At 38.5% G+C, this 19,493-nt stretch overlaps 1 protein-coding gene across 5 annotated transcripts in view; it reads left to right on the top strand.

The window, feature by feature from the left end:
- The window catches only part of Pcdh15 (protocadherin related 15), a 595,973-nt gene that overhangs the window by 536,039 nt on the left and 40,441 nt on the right, over positions 1-19,493 (top strand). For all 5 annotated transcript variants that reach the window (XM_075979991.1, XM_075979989.1, XM_075979992.1 and 2 more), the window contains exons 27-28: positions 6,933-7,148; positions 15,764-15,852. In XM_075979991.1, coding sequence (XP_075836106.1) covers positions 6,933-7,148; positions 15,764-15,852 — 305 coding nt within the window. The remainder of the gene's footprint in view (positions 1-6,932; positions 7,149-15,763; positions 15,853-19,493) is intronic.

Here is a 19,493-nt window from a genome sequence, read left to right as displayed (position 1 = left end):
TTTCTTCACGTTTTCTAAAAATACAAGAGTAAAGTTAAAGTATTACTCAGAAGCCAACTCTCTGTTCTTTTTTGCCTCAAATAATCACAGTTTGACACCCACACCAGTGGGTGGATGTGAGGCATGAGTTTTGGGCCCTACATTCTAAATCACCTTCACTCTGTCTCGGGAAAAGCAAGGTTTCTGTGCTGCTAACGGCTGAAATGGGTCTAATTGAGAAGCTGAAGTTAAAGCCCCATTATTGGACTTTAATAGGTTTGGAAGTTCTTAGGACATCACTAATTATTTTACTAATATTTCTGCATCCGTGGTATTCATTTAGGCAACAGAGGGGAACAGTTACTAAAGCTATTAGAAAATTAATGTCTCACCTATTCCCTGCATGATAGAGGCAATTATTTGGTGGTTGTCTCTTAATGTTGGGCACCTGTACACATTAAAAATTCCAGATGAGGTCTTAGCAATGTGTAAGTGGTTGTCTGTGTCTGAGTTTTCATTATAAAATATAATTAAAGCAAGTAGAATTGTAATATCCAAGTTTGGCTTCTTTCCAAGCAACTCCAGACATAACTTTTTGCCAACAGAAAAAATAAAAGTTTATAAATCAAGCTAACCTCTTCCTCTTGGTAACTATATCATGAACCAGGTATAACTTTTCCAGTAGAAAGAAATAGATTAAGTAATGGTGTGGGAGGTCCTTCTGTCTGTGTGTTGCTTTTCTTGGTTAATGAATAAAGAAACTGCCTTGACCTGTTGATAGGGCAGAGTTTAGTTAGGCCGGGAAGATGGAACTGAATGCTGGAAGAAAGAAAAGCGGAGTTGGGAGACACCATGGATCCGTGGCCGGAGTTAGATGTGCTGAAACTTTGCTGGTAGGCCACACCTTGTGGTGATATACAGATTAATAGAAATGAGTTAAACTAAGATGTAAGAGTTAGCCAATAAGAAGCTAGAGCTAATAGTTTTTGTAGACAGGGTTTCATTGTGTAACAGCCCTAACTGTCCTGGCACTAGTTCTTGTAGACCAGGCTGGCTTCGAACTCACAGAGATCCGCCTGCCTCTGCCTCCCGAGTGCTGGGATTAAAGGCGTGCGCCACCACTGCCCAGCTAAAATAAAATACCAAGTAAATGATAAGATTTATACAATATATTGCTGGGGTTTTTTTCTTATCCATTCTGACATTTATAACTAAGGGATTTCATGCAAGATAAATTCTTTCTCCTGGGACAGGGTCATTAACAATTTTTACCCATCAGCAGATTCACCTAGGCTAACTCCCTGGTTCCTAGAGGCCTGGATCATTAGTGATTTTGACACATCAGCAGATTCACTAGAGATGTATCCCTGGCTCCTAGATAGCCATCTTTTCACTACATCTTTATAAGCAGAAGAGGATAAAGGAGAACTTAGAACCTCCTATAAGGCTCTACCCTCATGCACCAATCACTATTCAAAAGGCCAGCTTCCATACACCATATTATAGGGATATTTTTAACAGCTTTGGAAAAGGCATTTGCACTTCGTTTCTGGCATGTAGGTTTATTGTTTTATTTCCATCTCCTTATTGCATCCAGGAAAAATTCTTAGGGTAGTTTATGTCTCATTTTCTGTTCTTTTCAGTGAGTTTTGAAATCCTGGTATTTTGACATGTTGGACAGAGTGGACTTAGAGTGAGACCCACCCTGCTTTGCTACTAGATAACTGTGTGGTTATCAATAGTTTACTGATCCCTTTGGCCTACATCATTGTCCTGTGAAATAATGGTACACTGTGATGTGAGTGGGACTATGCACACAGCACTGGACACGGAATGGCGGACAGATGATAGTTGACTGTGAATTGCGCACCGGTGTTATTGACACAGAGGCCCTGCAAGAACACAGGCTGGGAGATCTGAGCCTGAGCTCCACTTGAAGCCAACTTGGAATAGTTACTCTCTCTGGAGAGGCTCAGGTCTGTGTTTGAAGGATGAAATGGAGGGAAGGAATTCTATTAAGACGTGGTAGAGAACCGAACCATAGAAACAGTGCTGTGGCTAGCATCAGAGTAAAAGTTTCACTTTGTCTTAATAGAAAAGACTAATGTGTTTTTATAGTTTTAAGAGGAAAAGGTTAACTTGGCAGGGAGGTGATAGCATGTTCTATATGCGGAGAACTGGGAGAGGCTCAGATCCTTGTGAATGTGCCTTCGATGGAAGAAGCGGTTCAGCTGCACCTCTAAGATTCGCAGAGCTGACAGATGACACCAGTAAAGATATTTTGTTTCTAAGGTGAACAGCTGAGAAATGTCACACTTGATATCCTGAAATTTCATGTGAATTAGAATATGTGCATCCTCTAGAGGAGACTGGAGAAGACACACATTGACAAGTGGGTTGAATTATTGATGTGAGACAAGTTACTGTTTACAGAGAAGATTTTCTAAACGGAGCAAGAGCACAGTTAGGAGCTCAGATTGAGAGCTTATGATCACACTGGCTTTCCTGGTTGTTTAAATTCTCTATCTTCAGTCTTAAGTCATCAGGTATAAACTTATGGCTCAATTGATCCAAGGTATAAAGGTGAGATAAGCGTAGTGTGACTTTGACAGAGCATAAGTGGATGGAATTTCCAAACCTAATGTCTCAAGGAAGAGGGCAAATGGGAAGATTCTCTAGCGTAAGAGGTTTCAGATGGAATGAGTGCACTGTGGTCAGAAATGCACACATTGAAGTCTTATCTCCCTGAGACAGAGCATTTCCCCAAGGGCCCCTGCCTCTGTGAGATTTAACACTAGAGCAACCCTCAGGCAGCTCACTGATCAAGGAGAGTCACTAGCCTGAGAATTGAAGATAAATTGCCAAGTATGCCGTCTACATGAAAACTGCACTTTTAAAGAAGGAATAAGTTGGAGAGGAAGGCTGAGAACTAGATACCAATGTCCTTGCACTCAGTAATAAAGGGAGAGTGTTTTCTCTGTGTAAGTGTGTGGGTTTCAACCAAGGTAGAAGGTTTGTAAGACTGGTCAATGGGATCAGGAAACAATAAAGGAAAACTAGAAAACATAAATGAAATGAAAGGTGATTATGAAAACCAAGTACATGCACCCTGACCTCAATAAGAAAGAAGTTATTAAGAGATTACTTTCTTAGAGGAGCTATAGTCTTATGTGTCTAAGATGAAGAATCGAAATATAGTTCTTGAGTGCTTAAATTTCTGTGTTCTTGCTATTACAATATGAATTTAACAGCTCTCATAGCAAGTATTTCTAATGGTCATGATGTCCTTGGTCATTATCTATGATTTCACAAACATCATTTTCAGCACATCATAGTCATATAACATAGCATATATACATAATATATAATATACACTTATAATAATATTTGCTGGACATAATTTATCTCATTGATGGATAAAGGATACAAGTTAAAAATGACTTTACAGTCCCCTACAATGTAAAACAAAATGTAGGAGTAAGGAAGCAAATTAAATGTAAAGACATTGAAAGCAGAAAGCGAAAGTCATGCTGCACTCAACACCGAGGTGGTTTGCTGCCCGTGCACCTTCTAACCCAGATTTCAAACTGTGCTCTGAATTTTGTTACTGGCACTTTGTGAGTCCGTATGTATTTAACATGCCAATTTTATCATTTGCCTCATGAGATCACTTGGTTCTTGTCTGGAGGGCATGTACTATATGAGCCATCTGACTTACGTCTCTTAGAAAAACTACGATCCTAAATGGAACTTGAGCATGCTGTGTGTTGGTCCCAAGTTCATCAGCCACTGGAATTTTCCACTCTTGCTCTCTAGTTAACCAGCATTCAACTCTACACACTTGATAGAGAGGAGAGAGTTCCCAGAATTCACACATTCCTGACAGCTGTTCCTAACCATCTCCAGAAGTGAGATCCTTGAGGTAGACCACCGAGAACGGTGAGCCTTGAAAGAGGAACTGAAAGAGGGCTGACTTTGCACAACATACAGAAATAGAGCTCAGGAGCCTCAAAGGTCTAGCAAACCTGACTTTTAGAAACTGTGCCTCATTTTTTACAAATTTTCTGGACCACACTAGGAAAATCATAAAACCAAATGATATTTCTGAGTTTTATATTAAATGATCATTTGCTTCAGAAAAAGCTTACAACAAAAAGCACATCAGTCATTTATTATGAAATATGACAATGTTATAGTTTTCATAATATAATAAATTAGAAAGCAAAACAATTTTTTGAAATGGGAAGTTAGTCAATAGGAACTATGTGAGTTAGCTTAATGTACCAAGCAACCGCTATGTTTGTACAGTAACTGTCTCTCCTCTCTACGTATCATTGTGGTGTTAGCATTTATCTTAAAATTGAACATGATTGAACCTCGTAGCATAAAAACTGGTGAAAGAGTTGAGTCGTAAGGTAGAACTTGTGCTGATCCTACAAATACGAATTTAAAAATGAGCAAACATAAGCAACGATGCCGCCAGGTGATGATTTCCCTGAGGGAGTTGGGTGTGACAAGGGGGTGGGTGTGACAGGGAGATGGGGATAACCGAGGCTTCCGTGAAGACAAAAATAGCTGTGGCGTGTTGACTCTTGATACAAATAGCCTCACATATATGCATATTTTTCAAAATTTTATTGCTCTGTACATTCATAATTTGGTATGCGTTAGGCATGGGTATTACATCTCAAAGTTCGCACTAGCAATAAAATATTTATTTAAAGAGGAATCTTAATGCTAACCCAAGAGGTTAAGGTTGAATGTATCACATCTTTTTTGTGTATGTCTCTGTGTGTGCTGTGTGCATGTGTTTGCATATATGTAATTATACATGTGCATATGTGTGTGCATGTGTACATGAAAGCCAGAAGACAACCTAAAATGTTGTTTCTTGGGTGTCATCCATCTTGAGATGATGTCTCACTGGCCTGAGCTCACCAAGGAGGCTAGACTGGCTGGCCAGTGAACCCCAAGTACTGTACTGTCTCCACCTCCCCAATGCTAAGATTATACATGCATGCCACCATGCCCACACTTTTTTTATGTGATATCTGGGAATCCAATTCAGTAAAGCAATGCAGTTGCTTTACTGACTGAACCATCTTCACAGCCCCTTGTCAAGGCTCTTTGATCTGACCTTAGTAACAAATTACTCATAGAATGGAGATGTATATCTCATGTTAGTTGGTTTAGAGTCTGAGTTTTAGTTGTGGATACATTTTTCTTTCATTTCTTATGCTATCCTTTGTTGGATGAATAAAATCACCAAGGTTTAAAGTTTTAAAGGGTTAACATTAAATACTCCTCCTTTCTCCTGTGAAAGAGAATGGAATGCCCACTGAGGTCTCTTCCTTGGAACTCTAATGCCCAAACACGACTCTGCCAAACAACGTCAGACCGCACGAGAAAATGAGCTGAAACAGCAAGCTTTCCCGCTTCTCAATGTGGAATTCTACCAAGTGTAGTTTTGCTGTTGCTGTGGGAGCTAAAATGATGGGGAAAAAAGTAAGAAGGAAGGGTTTGCTTTGGTCCACAGTTTGATGAAAAGGCCCATCATGGCCTCCTGGCACACCATGATGGCAGGAGCATGAGGCAGTTGGACACTTTGCTTATGCAGTCGAAAGGCAGACAAAGATGAATCCTAGTGTCTATATGACTTCCTCCATTTTTTCCATTTTGTTCAGTTTGAGACACTAACCTAGGGCACTGTACTGCCCGCCTGTAGGGAGAACTTTACCTCCTCTATTAAACTTAACTGGAAATGCCTCCATAGCCACGCCCATAGACTTGTCTCCTAGGTAACTCTAAATCTAGTCAAGTCGGTAATCAGAATTAACAGTGACAGCAGCTTAGACAAGTCATTTTTTTTAATCTTGAGTTGAAATACTTGTGTTAATTACTATAACTTCCCCTGTTGTGTTGATATGCCTATCTTGAAATATTTTGCATGTTTGAAATAAAACTTGAAGCTAAGTCAAGTGTATACTATACCTTACTGTATGTGAGCTGTTATTTATTATTGTCACTGTCTATATATCAACACTACTGCTCACGTGATTAGAATCCTGGTTCTTTTGCTGCCTTAGCTTCATTTTAAATTCTTAATAGTCATATATGGCTGATTTCTGCTTTATTGATCAGACATGCTGGGATGGTTTCTTTCGGCACCCAGAACATTTTATTAGACATCACTATGACAGGCCAAGAAAGTTTCTTTATCCATTAGCCAATAAAAGCAACACATATGCAGAAGGACTTTCCATACAACATAAATGTCTTTGTTTAAAACTATGACGTTCAACTTATCATTTGGTATGTCATTGTAAAGTAGTTTATATCTCCCACCCCTTGGACCACATGCTAGGTCAAAAATGTTGGTTTTGCTTGTTTTGATTTTTTCTTTTGGTTTTTTATTTTGTTTTGTTATATTTTAAAGAGAGGTAGAAAAAATATGAAGTTGAGTGGATAGGGAGGTAGGAAGGATCTGATAGGAGTTAGGGGAGAAGAAAACATGGCCAAAATATATTAATAAAAGTTTATAGAGAAAAAATTTATAACTACAAAAATAATCCCCAACAAATCTGAATAAACAAAGCAAATGAAAACCCCATACTATGTGATGGTGCGCTGCATGTGACCCGTAGATCCCACCATGCCCATACTCTGGATCCATAGCCTAAATGTGAACTCATCCTCACGGAGATATATAATTTAATTGATTAGCTCCTCATCTTTTGTAACAACTGTCCCAGAACTAGGATCTTTCTGATGAGAACTATTTGTTACAAAGACGTATCTTCTGCCTACGTACAATGATATTCAGAGAAACAGAATTTTAGGAGAAAAGCACTGTGCTATTGCACAGGTAACCTTGGAAGTAGAAATAAGATTTCGAGTTGCAAGCTTTTACTTACTTCTCATCGACTATTTTTCATTTGGCTTTCCCCTCCTAGGCGACTGACAGGGACACCGGAAACTACAGTGCCATGGCCTACAGGCTCATCATACCGCCCATTAAAGAGGGCAAAGAGGGATTTGTGGTGGAAGCATACACTGGGCTCATCAAGACAGCCATGCTCTTCCACAATATGAGGAGATCCTACTTCAAGTTTCAAGTCATCGCCACTGACGACTACGGGAAGGGGTTGAGCGGAAAAGCTGACGTGCTGGTAAGCACATGAGTGAGAGGCATGAGACGCTAGCCCGGGGCAAGTGTTTTAGCTATTAGCATTTTTCATATTACTTTGAAATAGACTCTCTAAAATGTAAATGTCATTAAATTTTTATCAAGATATTTGCCCTTTGTGATTAAAAAACAGAAAAAATTTGTGGTAACGTGTTCTAATATACAAGATTTTCCTTTTAAAACAGAATCTCTAATGATGTTAGAAACAATGTTTCACTAAGTTACATGTGTCTATATAAAATAGTATTCCTGTCATTTTTTCTCTCAGGCCGAATACAGCTTCAGGGGCAGATCATCTGAAGGGCAATTGGATTCTAACTTTAACCAAAACACCTAACATCAAAGTGCACATCTCTTCTAACTTGGGCATGAAGGTTGTTTGGATTTTTCTCTGAAAAAAAGCTAACAGTTATAAGAAGAATGGTTATTGAACATTTATTATATCAAGAAAAAATCAAGTGAAATCCATCTGTCCTCTTGTGTATCCTAGTACACTGGACATCTTGCTCAGCACACATTTAGTTAACTTTAATCTACATGTAAACATCAGGGATAAAATGTTTTATTCTTAGGTGGTGAAGAACCCTAGTCACCATACATCAATTGTTGTATGTTGACAATACTCTCCTTCAAAACAAAAGGCTTCATTGTGGTAAAATCAGGTCAATATTATCCAAGAAGTATTTACATATAGGATATTATGGGTGACATAGATTTTTTTAGCAAATATAGGTCTATATGCCTTATATAAAATAATGTACATTTTTCCCTTCTTGTTATTTAAGAAAAGTACAATATGGGGCTTAAAGGATAAACAATAAGGTCAGTGTACTAAATATAAATAAGATGTTATAAAATAAGCACAAGTAAATATAAATAACCATTTTTTATAAAGTAAATAGGATTAAATAGTGAAACGTGAATGATGCGAAGTTAATTTTTGTTAGAAATTCAAAGTAATTGAATAGAAATTATAAACCATATGCTTAAATCATATGTATTTACTCTTACTTAATACTTATTAAATATTTATGTATTTATAAAGAAACAAAATAATCTAAAAGAAATCACAATATGATATATATACACATATAATTCTTTTACCAAAAATGATTTTTATAGTATTGCATGCAATCTTTTCAGTTAAGAGAAAGGCCAAATAAAGTCTGTAGGCAGAGGATGTGATAATGACAGATGCTGAAACCGTGATGAAGCTAGGCTGAGTAAGTGAGAGACGGTTATCCACTCAATCTACAGAGCAGGAGAGGGAGTATGGATCATGTATGGGGTAAGAGAAGCCAGAGGTTTATGTGAGACATGGAAACCACGTGAAATATCCTGGAACTGTGAACCAAATCAGTGGGTAGTCACTGAAGATGATTGATAAGAAGAGAAGATAATGATCTTCACATTAGATAAGGCATTTTTTACACTATCTCTTTCTGTTGCTTTCTCAAGGGAGGGCTTTAGTTCATGTGGAGTCTTTGCCGACTCTGTTTGGCATGTTCTTCATGCTACCCACTGACAGTGTGATCTTTATGCTATCCACGTGTGGTCACTTCTCAGTCCTTACTGCTTCCTCAGAGTCCGTTCTCTGCCCTTGTGATTCTCCTTCTATGCCTTAAGGAAGTTTACTTAGCTTGGTTCCTTATTTCCAGATCTCCTGACTTATTTTTGGCAATCTCTTCCATTTTTTTAAATGGAGTTATTCTTCCAGTGTTCCACATTCACACTGCCTTGAGCTCTGTCCCTTAACAATTCTGCCCTCCACCTCTTCCTTTAAAGCCATAGTTACCTGTGTTATTGCCCCGAAACTTCCATTACAAACCTCCCATCTTTAATCACAATATCGGATGTATGCAGACAAACTCAGCACTCTTCTTCCCAGCAAGATATTCAATCCACCTAACTGAATTTCTTCCTTCTCATACATTCTCTTATGAGAAACCTACATGTTCCCCATGCTTAATTACCAAATACGTAAAGCTTTATCAATTTAAATAAATGTCCCATGATATAAAACTTAAGTTTTTTTCCTTATGTTTTTCCTCATGACCTCTAAGGAAACAAAGTCCGAGGATTTACTACATCGATTCACAGGCCCATTGAGGCTGAAAAGTCCCGTATTTTCAGTTTGCATGCTGAGAACACAGAGACGGGGACAAAATCACCTAGTCTAAGAAGGTAGAAGCATCAGAACTGGGAAGGCTAACAATGCAGCACCAGGCCCTGAGAATTCTTGGAGTGTTACAGGAGCGAGTGTCCGTGTGCAGACTTAATGCATATAAAGTATTTGTCCATAAAAACATGTCTACTTGGGAGGGAGAACCAGAGAGAGGGAAGTTTTTCCTTTTGTGCTTTGTATTATCTGGGTTCCCAAGCAACTTTACAGCAAGCTCATTGTCAGGGCAGATGAACTCCACGAGGTTGTTACATCACCCCACCCTCAATGGTAAACCCTCACAGGTGCTTTCCCCGTTCTACAGTCAGTAGAGCAGCCAGTCGATAAGCAACCGTAACACCATTCTCTCTGCATTGTACACCTTTGGGAAAGCCACAGAACTCTGGCTAGATCAATGCCTGTGCTGACAGTATCTGAGGAATTGCACACAAATCTATGCTTATTCTCACTGTCTAGAAGCCTTCAGGCCACCGCCTTTGGTTGCCTTACCACATCACTCCTAACTTCTTGCTTTCTTTTCTTGGTTTATTTCGTTCTCATCTGGTAGCATTTTTGCTTCACAAGGATCTGTCAAAGTGTTCTCTTTATTGTCTGCTCTCACTGACTCGGCAAGGTTTTTGGTTCCATAACTTTAAAACATCATCCATGTAGTAAAAATGTTCAAACCTCAGAGTTTACCCCTGAATACCAGACACTATCTGTCTACCTACCTACCTATCTACCCACCTTCTGTCTTTTCAACAATCACCTATCTAGCTATCAAAGACAACATCTTTAAACATTTTGTGTGATGAATTAATATAGTAATAATAATATGTAGTCATCTCAAGAAAAACATGATTCGGTTTGAACTACGCAGGTTTTCATAGAATAGATATTTTTATTTGAAGGAACAACTTAGAGGCAAAATATGTGTATTCAAGCTAAATATTCAAAAGAGATTTACAAAAAATGAATGAAGTAAGGCTTTCATTTCGAGAAAAACAGCTGGCAGTATTTGCTCCTGATGACAGACCGCACTGGAGCTTTCCAATTCAAATCACAGTACTGGAAAGCTTGTCTTCCCCACTGTGAACTTGACAACTCCCCATTATCCAATGACTAGGAGATTGTCTGATGAGATTGGTGTTCGTATTAAAAATGTTTCTTTTTTCATATTGTGTAATGAAATATGTCAGTATTTGAAAAATATGAGCTAATATTATCCAAATGGCAAGGACAACATGTTGAAATGAATTCATCGAGTTGAATACAAAAGTATACTCTTGTAATTACACTTTTGGAGACAGGCGGCATGAAAATCAAAAGTTCAAGGCCAATTTCAACTACACACAGAGTTCAAACCCAGGCTGGGCTACACGAGACAGTGGTCTAAAACAGAAGTAACCAAATATTAATTTGAAGTACAAACAAAAGACAAATTAAAATACAAGAAAAAATGAATAGGCTTTCATATTTGTAATCCTTTCTTCAGATTTCAAATGAAATGCAGGGTTGTAGAAACCAACACTTGAATTTTGGTGCAGTATCAAAGAAGAAAATATACAATTACCTAAAAGGCTATTAATCTACTCCTTTCATTTCATGAAAGGTGGGTTCATAGCAATGTCCAGTTGTGAACGACAGTCACAGTCCATGAGAAAAGGACAGCGTGTGCCAACATCAGTTATTGAACTCACGTAGCTGTTGTGCCCAGACCTGCTCTGGGCACAGTGAGGTCTGCTGTGAGTTTGAGATGAAACTGGATTCCAAAGACTCTGTGGATAAAGTCAAATATCTCCTTGAGGTGTTTTATATTGATTGCATGTTGGGATTGTGTTAAACATGTCTTAAACTATATATTTTCTTCTTCGTTTTTCAAGACAGGGTTTCTTCATAGCTTTGAAGCCAGTCCAGGAAACTAGTTTTTGTAGACCAGGCTGGCCTCAAGCTCACAGATATCCACCTGCCTCTGCCTCCTGAGTGATGGGGTTAAAGGCATATACCACCAACACCTGGCTCTTAAACTGTTTTAAAATACTTGATTAAAATCATGATTAAAACAATTTTGCTAACATTTACCTTTTTAATGTGGGTACCAGAGAGTTTAAAATTGCGTAGGGTCAATTATTGGTAACTTTGTGTATATTAGATAATTTGGCAATGTTGAATTTCTTAGGAATAATTGGGACGGTAAAGAAATGGCTCATAAGGAAGAAATAAAAGATCTAGTGAAACTGTCATTAGATTTTTGTAAGTCATACATTTCTCTTTTTTTGACATTTTTATTAATTTTACTCTATCAGTCAAAGCATCTGCAACAGTGATATAAATGAACATTTATGAAATATTTGAAATCAGCCTATAGAGAGAAAATAAATTAAGAAATTATATAAGGATATTTTAAAATTATGATACAATAAGTTGTAAATTTCTGGAAATATTTGCACAGTGATTGCAATAGGGAATTAAGACAAGTGTTATACTCTTAATCGCTTATATGTGCTTGGTGTGGATGCTGAAAATAGCAAAACTCAGGATCCAGGATTTCCTTAAAGATGGAAACCTAAGCTATAATGTATTATTCTCTTCATATATATAATAAAAAATTTTGTGCTCTGTTACACATCAGCTATCCAAAAACTTTAAAATACCTGTTTAAAGGTAAGTCAGAGACAACCAATTACAGAGTTGCAGCAGCCTCAATTTATTAACTTTTCAGAAATAGATATATACTCTTAATTTATTAAAAATGGATATATATTTTTTGTTCAGTGATGAGAACTGAGCCCAGGCTTCATTCCTATACTTGTTCTTTATACCGATAAGATAATTGCTCTACTGATGTGAAAATTGCTAGGCCCTTGCCTATTCTAAAAATACTTTTTTTCTAAATTTGTCAAGATAATAATTTTTAAATTGTAAATGTAATATATGTGAATTCCAGAGATCTAGAACCTTACTTCCTTGACCTCTGGTGCAATCAAAATCAGCCCAAATATCACTAACAAATTAAAATCCCTTTGGGTAAGTTAATTGTCCTTATGACTGATAAGGACCCAATATAAATTTCCTTAGATGGCAAATGATAGAGTTACATGTATCTTTATGGCCAAATTTAGCTTTTGAGTAAAGTTTTTCCCACACCTAGACTGCATTCTAAATGTCTACTCGGAGGTAAGCTGCAGAAAACCAGAACATATTTATATACAGATAAAGTCTACAAATTCTCTGAACCCACGTACAAAACACAGTAATGTTTCATTGCCCTCAGTGAGACTCTACTGAGCATGTAGCAATGCTTAGATAGATTCGTTATACAAAAGATCTTAGACATTTATGACAATTGAAAAACCATACGTGGTGGCACACGGCTTAATTCCCAGCACTCGGGAGGCAGAGGCAGGTGGATTTCTGTGGTTTCGAGGCCAGCCTGGTCTACAAGAGCTAGTTTCCAGGACAGGTTCCAAAGCTACAGAGAAACCCTGTCTCAAAAACACCAAAAAAAAAAAGAGGAAGGAAAGGAGGGAGGAAGGGAAGGAGGGAGGAAGGGAGGGAGGGAGGGAGGGAAGGAAGGAAGGAAGGAAGGAAGGAAGGAAGGAAGGAAGGAAGGAAGGAAGGAAGGAGTAGAAGATACAGTGTAGAAAAGGAAGTAGAACAGAGGTACTAGGAAGGGGGAAAAGGATAGGGAAGGGAACATGGAGGGAGAGAGGAAAGGCAAAGGAAGGGAGAAGGGAGCAACAAGCTTTAGATCCACGCTTCTAAGATTTTTTCCCCATGTATTTTTACTGCTAAAAGCACAAAACAATAAAGCCAAGAAAACTCTGTGCACCTATGAGTGAGAAGCAGAGTGCCCTCTGCTTGTCTGCGGACTTAGCAAACAGATGCTTAATATAAACTTTGAGAAGATTTATTAGCCTCACACAACATTGGGCTCACACTAAAGTCGAACATTTTCTGTAAAATTTTGAACTTATTTCTTTGGGAATCTAAATGATGCAGCATGTCTGGATGGCTTTCCTGCTTGACACTGCTCAGGGGGAGCCATGAGAGGCTTTTCACAGGAATGTGTGTCCTCAGATGGCAGACTTCTACTAGTTCCTGTCAGCCATTCTTTTGTCTACTTTTGTTATTTAAATTTCCTGTCCGATTCCTTGAAGTTTGTAACCCCATCTATGAGTAACCACATAGAGGTAACTTGGAGCCAATATAAAAATTATATGGCAGCATAAATGTACTCTCTATCATAAATCATATTGAGATATTTGATGCTAACGATAACCAATCCAGAGTATCCAATTTATGGTTCTGGTGTATACGCACGCACTAATTCTGCTGTGATGGGACATGGATATGTGAAGGATTTTCAAGATTTGACTTCATAGTCTTGTATAAATATTTAGAAACAGTGCACCATACAATCTATGGATCCACAGAGCTCTCACTTAAACAGGATTGATTATTAAATGGTGGCTATGGCACATGCTTTGATCTATGTCCCCATTAGGGTTACTGTTGCTGTGATGAAGCAATATGGCCAAAGGCAACTTGAAGAGTAAAGGATTTAGCTTACAAACTAAATACTTTGAATCATAGTCCATTGAAGGAAGACAAGACAGAAACTCAAAGTCTATAGGAACCTGGAGCCAGGAACTGATGCAGAGATCATGGAGGGGTGCTGCTTACTGGCTTGCTCTTTATGGTTTGCTCAGCCTGCTTTCTTATATTACCAGAACCACAAGACCAGGATGGCATTACCCCCAATGGGCTAAGGCCTGCCATGTCTATCAGTAGTTAACAAAATGCCCTACAGTCTTGCTTACAGACAGATTTCTGGAGGCAATTCCTCAACTGAGGTTCCCTTCTCTGAGGTGATTCATGATTGTGTCAAGCTAACATAAAAACTAGCCATCACAATCACACAAGAAATATTCCAATTTTTATAGTTTTCTGTTGTTGGGAGGCACTTGTTTGTTCCCAGCTGCTCAGCCCCAAAGTAATCACACAGAAACTGTATTAATTAAATCACTGCTTGGCCCATTAGCTGTAGCTTCTTATTGACTAACTCTTACATATTAACTTAACCCATTTATATTAATCTATGTATCACCACATGGCTGTGGCTTAACAGCAAGATTCCAATCGGTGTCTGTCTCTGGTGGCTCCATGACTTCTCCTTGACTCCACCCTTCTTCCTCCCAGCATTCAGCTTAGTTTTTTCTGCCTAGCTAAGTTCTGCCCTGTAATAGGTCCAAAGCAGTTTCTTTATTCATTAATGGTAATCACAGCATACAGAGGGAAATCCCACATCAGTTTTCTCAGTAAAATTGGAATAATATTAATAATTACTTGGGATAGTAAATGATAAAGTTTGAAGTCTGTAGAGTTCTAAAGAAAAATAAAATAGAATGTAGTCAGCATGGGGTTATTTCTTTTATTTTATATAAGAAGAGAAGGCACTCATTTCATACTAAATGAATACAACATATCCATCAACTGTTGCTAAAATGGCTCATTTAGGATCCACAGCAGATTTGTATGCATGCATCTGTAGATTACAGTTGACAAAATAGAGAGGGAGATGTCAGTAAGAATCCTGTGCAACTGCACATTCTAATCTGTTTTACCTAAGAATACCAGTTGCAATGAATGAATTATCAGCTAAGGTTGGCAAATTCTGAACAGTGCATGTTTGTTATGCTGGGTGTTCCTTACTAATGAAATCAAGCACAACAAAAATTTCCCTCCCTTTGTCCTTGTCTTAGTGACTGTTCTCGTGCTGTGAAGAGACACCATGACCAAGGCAGCTATTATATGAGAAAGCACTTAACTGGGGGTTTGTTCAAATTCAGAGGTTTAGTCGATTTAGTCATAGTGGAGAACACGACAGCCTGCAGGCAGACACTGGAACAGTAGCTAAGAGGCACATCCTAATCCATAGTAGTGACAGACAGGCAGGCAGGAAGCAGACTGACTGACTGACTGACTGACTGACTGACTGACTGACTGACTGACTGACTGACTGACTGCGCCTAGCCCACCACCAGTGACATACTTCCTCCAACAAGACCACATCTCCTAATCCTTGTAATCCTTCAAACAGTTCCACTGCCTGGTGAGTAAGCATTCAAACATGAGCTCGAAATGGTCATTCTTATTCAAACCTCCCTAGTCATTATAAACAGAGTTTTAAAAAGCAGACTTAAAGCCAAAATAATGAAATCCTCTTAGCATGTAATTTCTAGATCCATAGCAAGTACTCTCGGCAGTGGTTTATTCCTAAGACCAGTAGAGAAATATGTGATTTTAAAAAAAAAATCATCTGGTAATGAGTTAAAAACAAGAAACAAATTCTATAGATAATAGGGAACAGACAATGTTAATAGTTAGAAATTTCTGTGCTCAGGACTTAAATACATTCTGTTTTCACTTTTCAGGTATCAGTGGTCAATCAACTGGATATGCAGGTCATTGTCTCCAATGTACCACCTACATTAGTGGAAAAGAAGATAGAAGACCTCACAGAGTAATGGATTTTGCTTCTTTATAGATCTATCTCCATAGAGCTGTCGTCTTAGTTTGACTGCGACATTTAAATTATTACAATATTCAGATGGAGTAAGCTTTAAAAACACTTTCTTCATGCTAATTTTGCTTACTCTTTTCCCGGGCTGTAGAGTTTCATGGGAAGTAGGTAAAGATTCTGGAAATACATTCAAGTAACAGTAGACGTTAGACTGAGGATGGCCCAGGGTTCGAATGCTCTGCTGCAGCAACAAAACTTCAGAGTACAGCATGAGCAATTCTCAGGCATGTGATTTGACTATGGGCCTTGAATGGCCATCTAAGATCATCCAAAAAATTCAGAATTGCAGTCTCATGCAATGTACACAAAGTGTTCTTTTTCAAAAATCATATGTCCACTGATATAACTCCTCCTTTTATTTAAAAAATGGTATTTTATAAAGTCATTGTTGATTAACCATTTGGTGGTTCGTTCTCCATTGTTCAATGAGGCCAGAGAAAGATTTGTGTTCAGTGGTCTGATTTGATCCCCCAATGAGTAGGTGATAAGTGACAACATAAATCCTTTAGTGCCAGCAAACACCACCCATTTGAGACAACTCAAGTATGGAAGGAATAGCTTTTAGGTCAAGCATAACTGAAGTCTATTCTACTGTGCTGTGGGTCATGTGCTAACAGTGCCAATGTCCAGGTTCCTGTGCTAGAAGCTGTATTTCTGTAGACCACTGACTGTTTCGTTACCTCCACAGAAAGTTGACTGTGTGACTGCAAGGCCGCACCTTTGGGACATTTTAAATGTGCATGCCCTTGGCCCTCCGCCTCATTTTTTACCACACTTCAGTGTTGGGAGCAGTGAGACCTCAGATCCTGAATTCCTTGTAATCCCCTGATCTGAGTGCCTACAGCTGCTCTGAGCACGAGACCTTCAGGAGTTCCTGATGGCAGGAGAGTGGTTTCTGGTGGGTTTGGCTGGGGCCTGGCTATCTCCATATAATCTGCCCCTGAACACAATAAAGAGGGCATTCTTGGGGAATTCAAGGATGACCCGTGTCGCTGTCTCTCTGTCTGTGTTTGTTTGTGTATTTTAACCTCCAGCCCCTTGCCTGAAGCTCATGAACTGGGTGCCAGTGCACAGAGCGCAGACACGGGGGCGCGGTGCGTGGCAGAAAGGCTTTAAAATAAATGTATAGTGCATTTAGAAACCATTGGCATCAACCATCATGTGCTGGAAGCAATATCTTCTTTGAGATCTAAAACAAGCGTGCATGTGTATATCTAGTTTATGGAAAGTATCCTATGGCAGGGTTTTAATTACTGTCAGTTCTCAAGAAAAACAAGACATGAAAATCAGAACAGACAAACTAAACGAAAAAGAAAACTTCGATTTTACTGTTTAAAAGATCTCTCTGGAAACGCCTATGTAAAAACTCCTGTCGGGCAACCTGTTTGTTTGCCTTGCTTGCTTCTTCTAAGATTTGGCTTTTGTTCCGATGTCCAAAACTCTCATCACTCATCATTGTCTCTACTCGGGATGCTGATAGTCAAAACTGTATCGTTTCTGTTGGGGGAATTACATTCGCAGAAGTATAGTGAATTGATTAGCTTTCTGATTAGCTGTCACACAGAAAAATCAAACACGTATCTGTGCTATTTTCCTATGCTTCTTTAACCATATAAAAACAATAGGTTAAAACAACATTCAAGGCTTAGCTATTGTGTTTAGCTGGTGTATTTTGTAAGAATCATTATGTCTGACTGTGTGGAGTGTGTGTGTGTGTGTGTGTGTGTGTGTGTGTGTGTGTGATATGCATACATGCAGAGGCCAGAAGAGGACGTTGGAAATTTTGTTCTATTGTTCCCATGCTAGTTTTTGAGGCAGGGTCTCTTGCTGACTCTGACGCTCTCTGTTTGGACTAGGCTGGACAGTCAGTGAGCTCCCCAGATTTACCAGTGTCTATCCCATGATGAAGAGGTTACAGACACATGTGGCCATTCCTGACATTTTCATGAATGCTGAGGATTAGAACTCAGGTTGTCTTGCTTTCAAGTTAAGCATCATTTTTAATCTACCGAGGATTCTCCCCCAGAGACCAGAATCAATAAGCCACCAAAGCAATGAGAAAATGTCTTTTTCTAGTTGCTTATTTAACCTGATTCTCATTTTAAAATACCATGAAAGTTAAGGAAGATAAAGATATAGACTAGCCAGCCTTAGTTATCACTAATCTGTTTTATTCTCTCTAAATACAAGACTATTCAGTTTGGCTTTTTTTTTTTTCAAACATTTCCAGCAAGTACATTTGCAGTTGCCCTGTGAAAATGGGTGTGTGGTACTAGCCACCATTCTTTTGAGAAGTTGTGTGCTTGCCTTACAGAGATGAGCTAGTGTAGCGACCATCTTCCCCCTTTGAAGTACTCTTCTCCGTAGATACCAAATGAATAATTTAGCACTGTAATATTTTATGCTCTAAAATCCAGAAATTTTGTCAAATAGAACAACTTTTTATTTTATAATCCAACCATCAGAGTATAAAATCAATGAATCTTTTACTCGGGACTGTGCTCTGAGCAGCAGCAATCAATTTTGCATTTTCTGGTGCTTATGGTTTTTCTCTTAACTGTCTATGGTTTATTCATGGTTTTTCTCTTAACTGTCTATAGTTTATTCATGGATTTTCTCTCTGAGCTACTGCTTCTTATCATGGGAAATTCAACCACTTATGTGTAAAAAATTTCATTTGTATCAGTAATGTGATAAATAATATTTTAGATGATTTCGTTGATGCCTACACTGAATTATTCTTAATGGTCCACATTATCCCAAAGACAATGAAAATAGCTTACAATGACTTATATAGTATATTTTGATAAAATACATTAAAAATTAGTTCAGAGAAATAAAATAAAGAGCTCACGGAATAATAGAGAGGCTTCAAAACCTTCCAGAGAGCAACCACAAAGCCAAGGAGCAATCACCACAGAACTTACAGGTAGCACAGAGCAACCACAAGACAGGAAACAATCACTAAAGAGTCTGTCAAATATCAATGAGTCTTCATAAACCATTGAACAATTAGCATGAAGCCTTGTAGCCAAATACAAACTGAATAAACTTGGTTTCAAAGTTTACAACACCAAACCAGCTGTTGTAGAAAAGAAACTCCTTCAGAGTCTAATTCCAGTCTATGGGAAATGCTTTTACCCCGTGGGATGTCCTGAAGAAGGTCCCTCCAATGGAGAAAGTGCTATGGGACACCTGGCCTGGTTCTTAAGCTTAATCTGGGATGATTCCCTGAAGGAATAGAACAAAGTTCAAAAGGTCAGGGAAACCTACCACCTACTGGAGCTCTCCCACCATCTGCCATGTATCTTTACTCTTTTAGTTCCTCTTTTGAAAGGAAAAAAAATGTATTGACAAGTTGTAGGTAGAGCTTTTTGGATTGCCAGTTAAACTTGCAGAAAATTCCAGGCATCATGACATAGTCATAACACTCATGAACTCAGTAAAGATGTAGTTACCTTCTCAAGATCAAGTCAACAATCAGTCAGTGTCCCAACAGGCAGCACAGTAGGAAAGCTCAGTAGGAAAGATATGAGTTTATAAGCCTGCTATAGGGGTTCAGGGAGCTATAAGGAAGAGGA

This window comes from Microtus pennsylvanicus, chromosome 7, assembly GCF_037038515.1.
Source record: "Microtus pennsylvanicus isolate mMicPen1 chromosome 7, mMicPen1.hap1, whole genome shotgun sequence".
Classification (NCBI taxonomy): domain Eukaryota; kingdom Metazoa; phylum Chordata; class Mammalia; order Rodentia; family Cricetidae; genus Microtus; species Microtus pennsylvanicus.
This window is presented reverse-complemented; position numbering and strand designations above follow the sequence as displayed.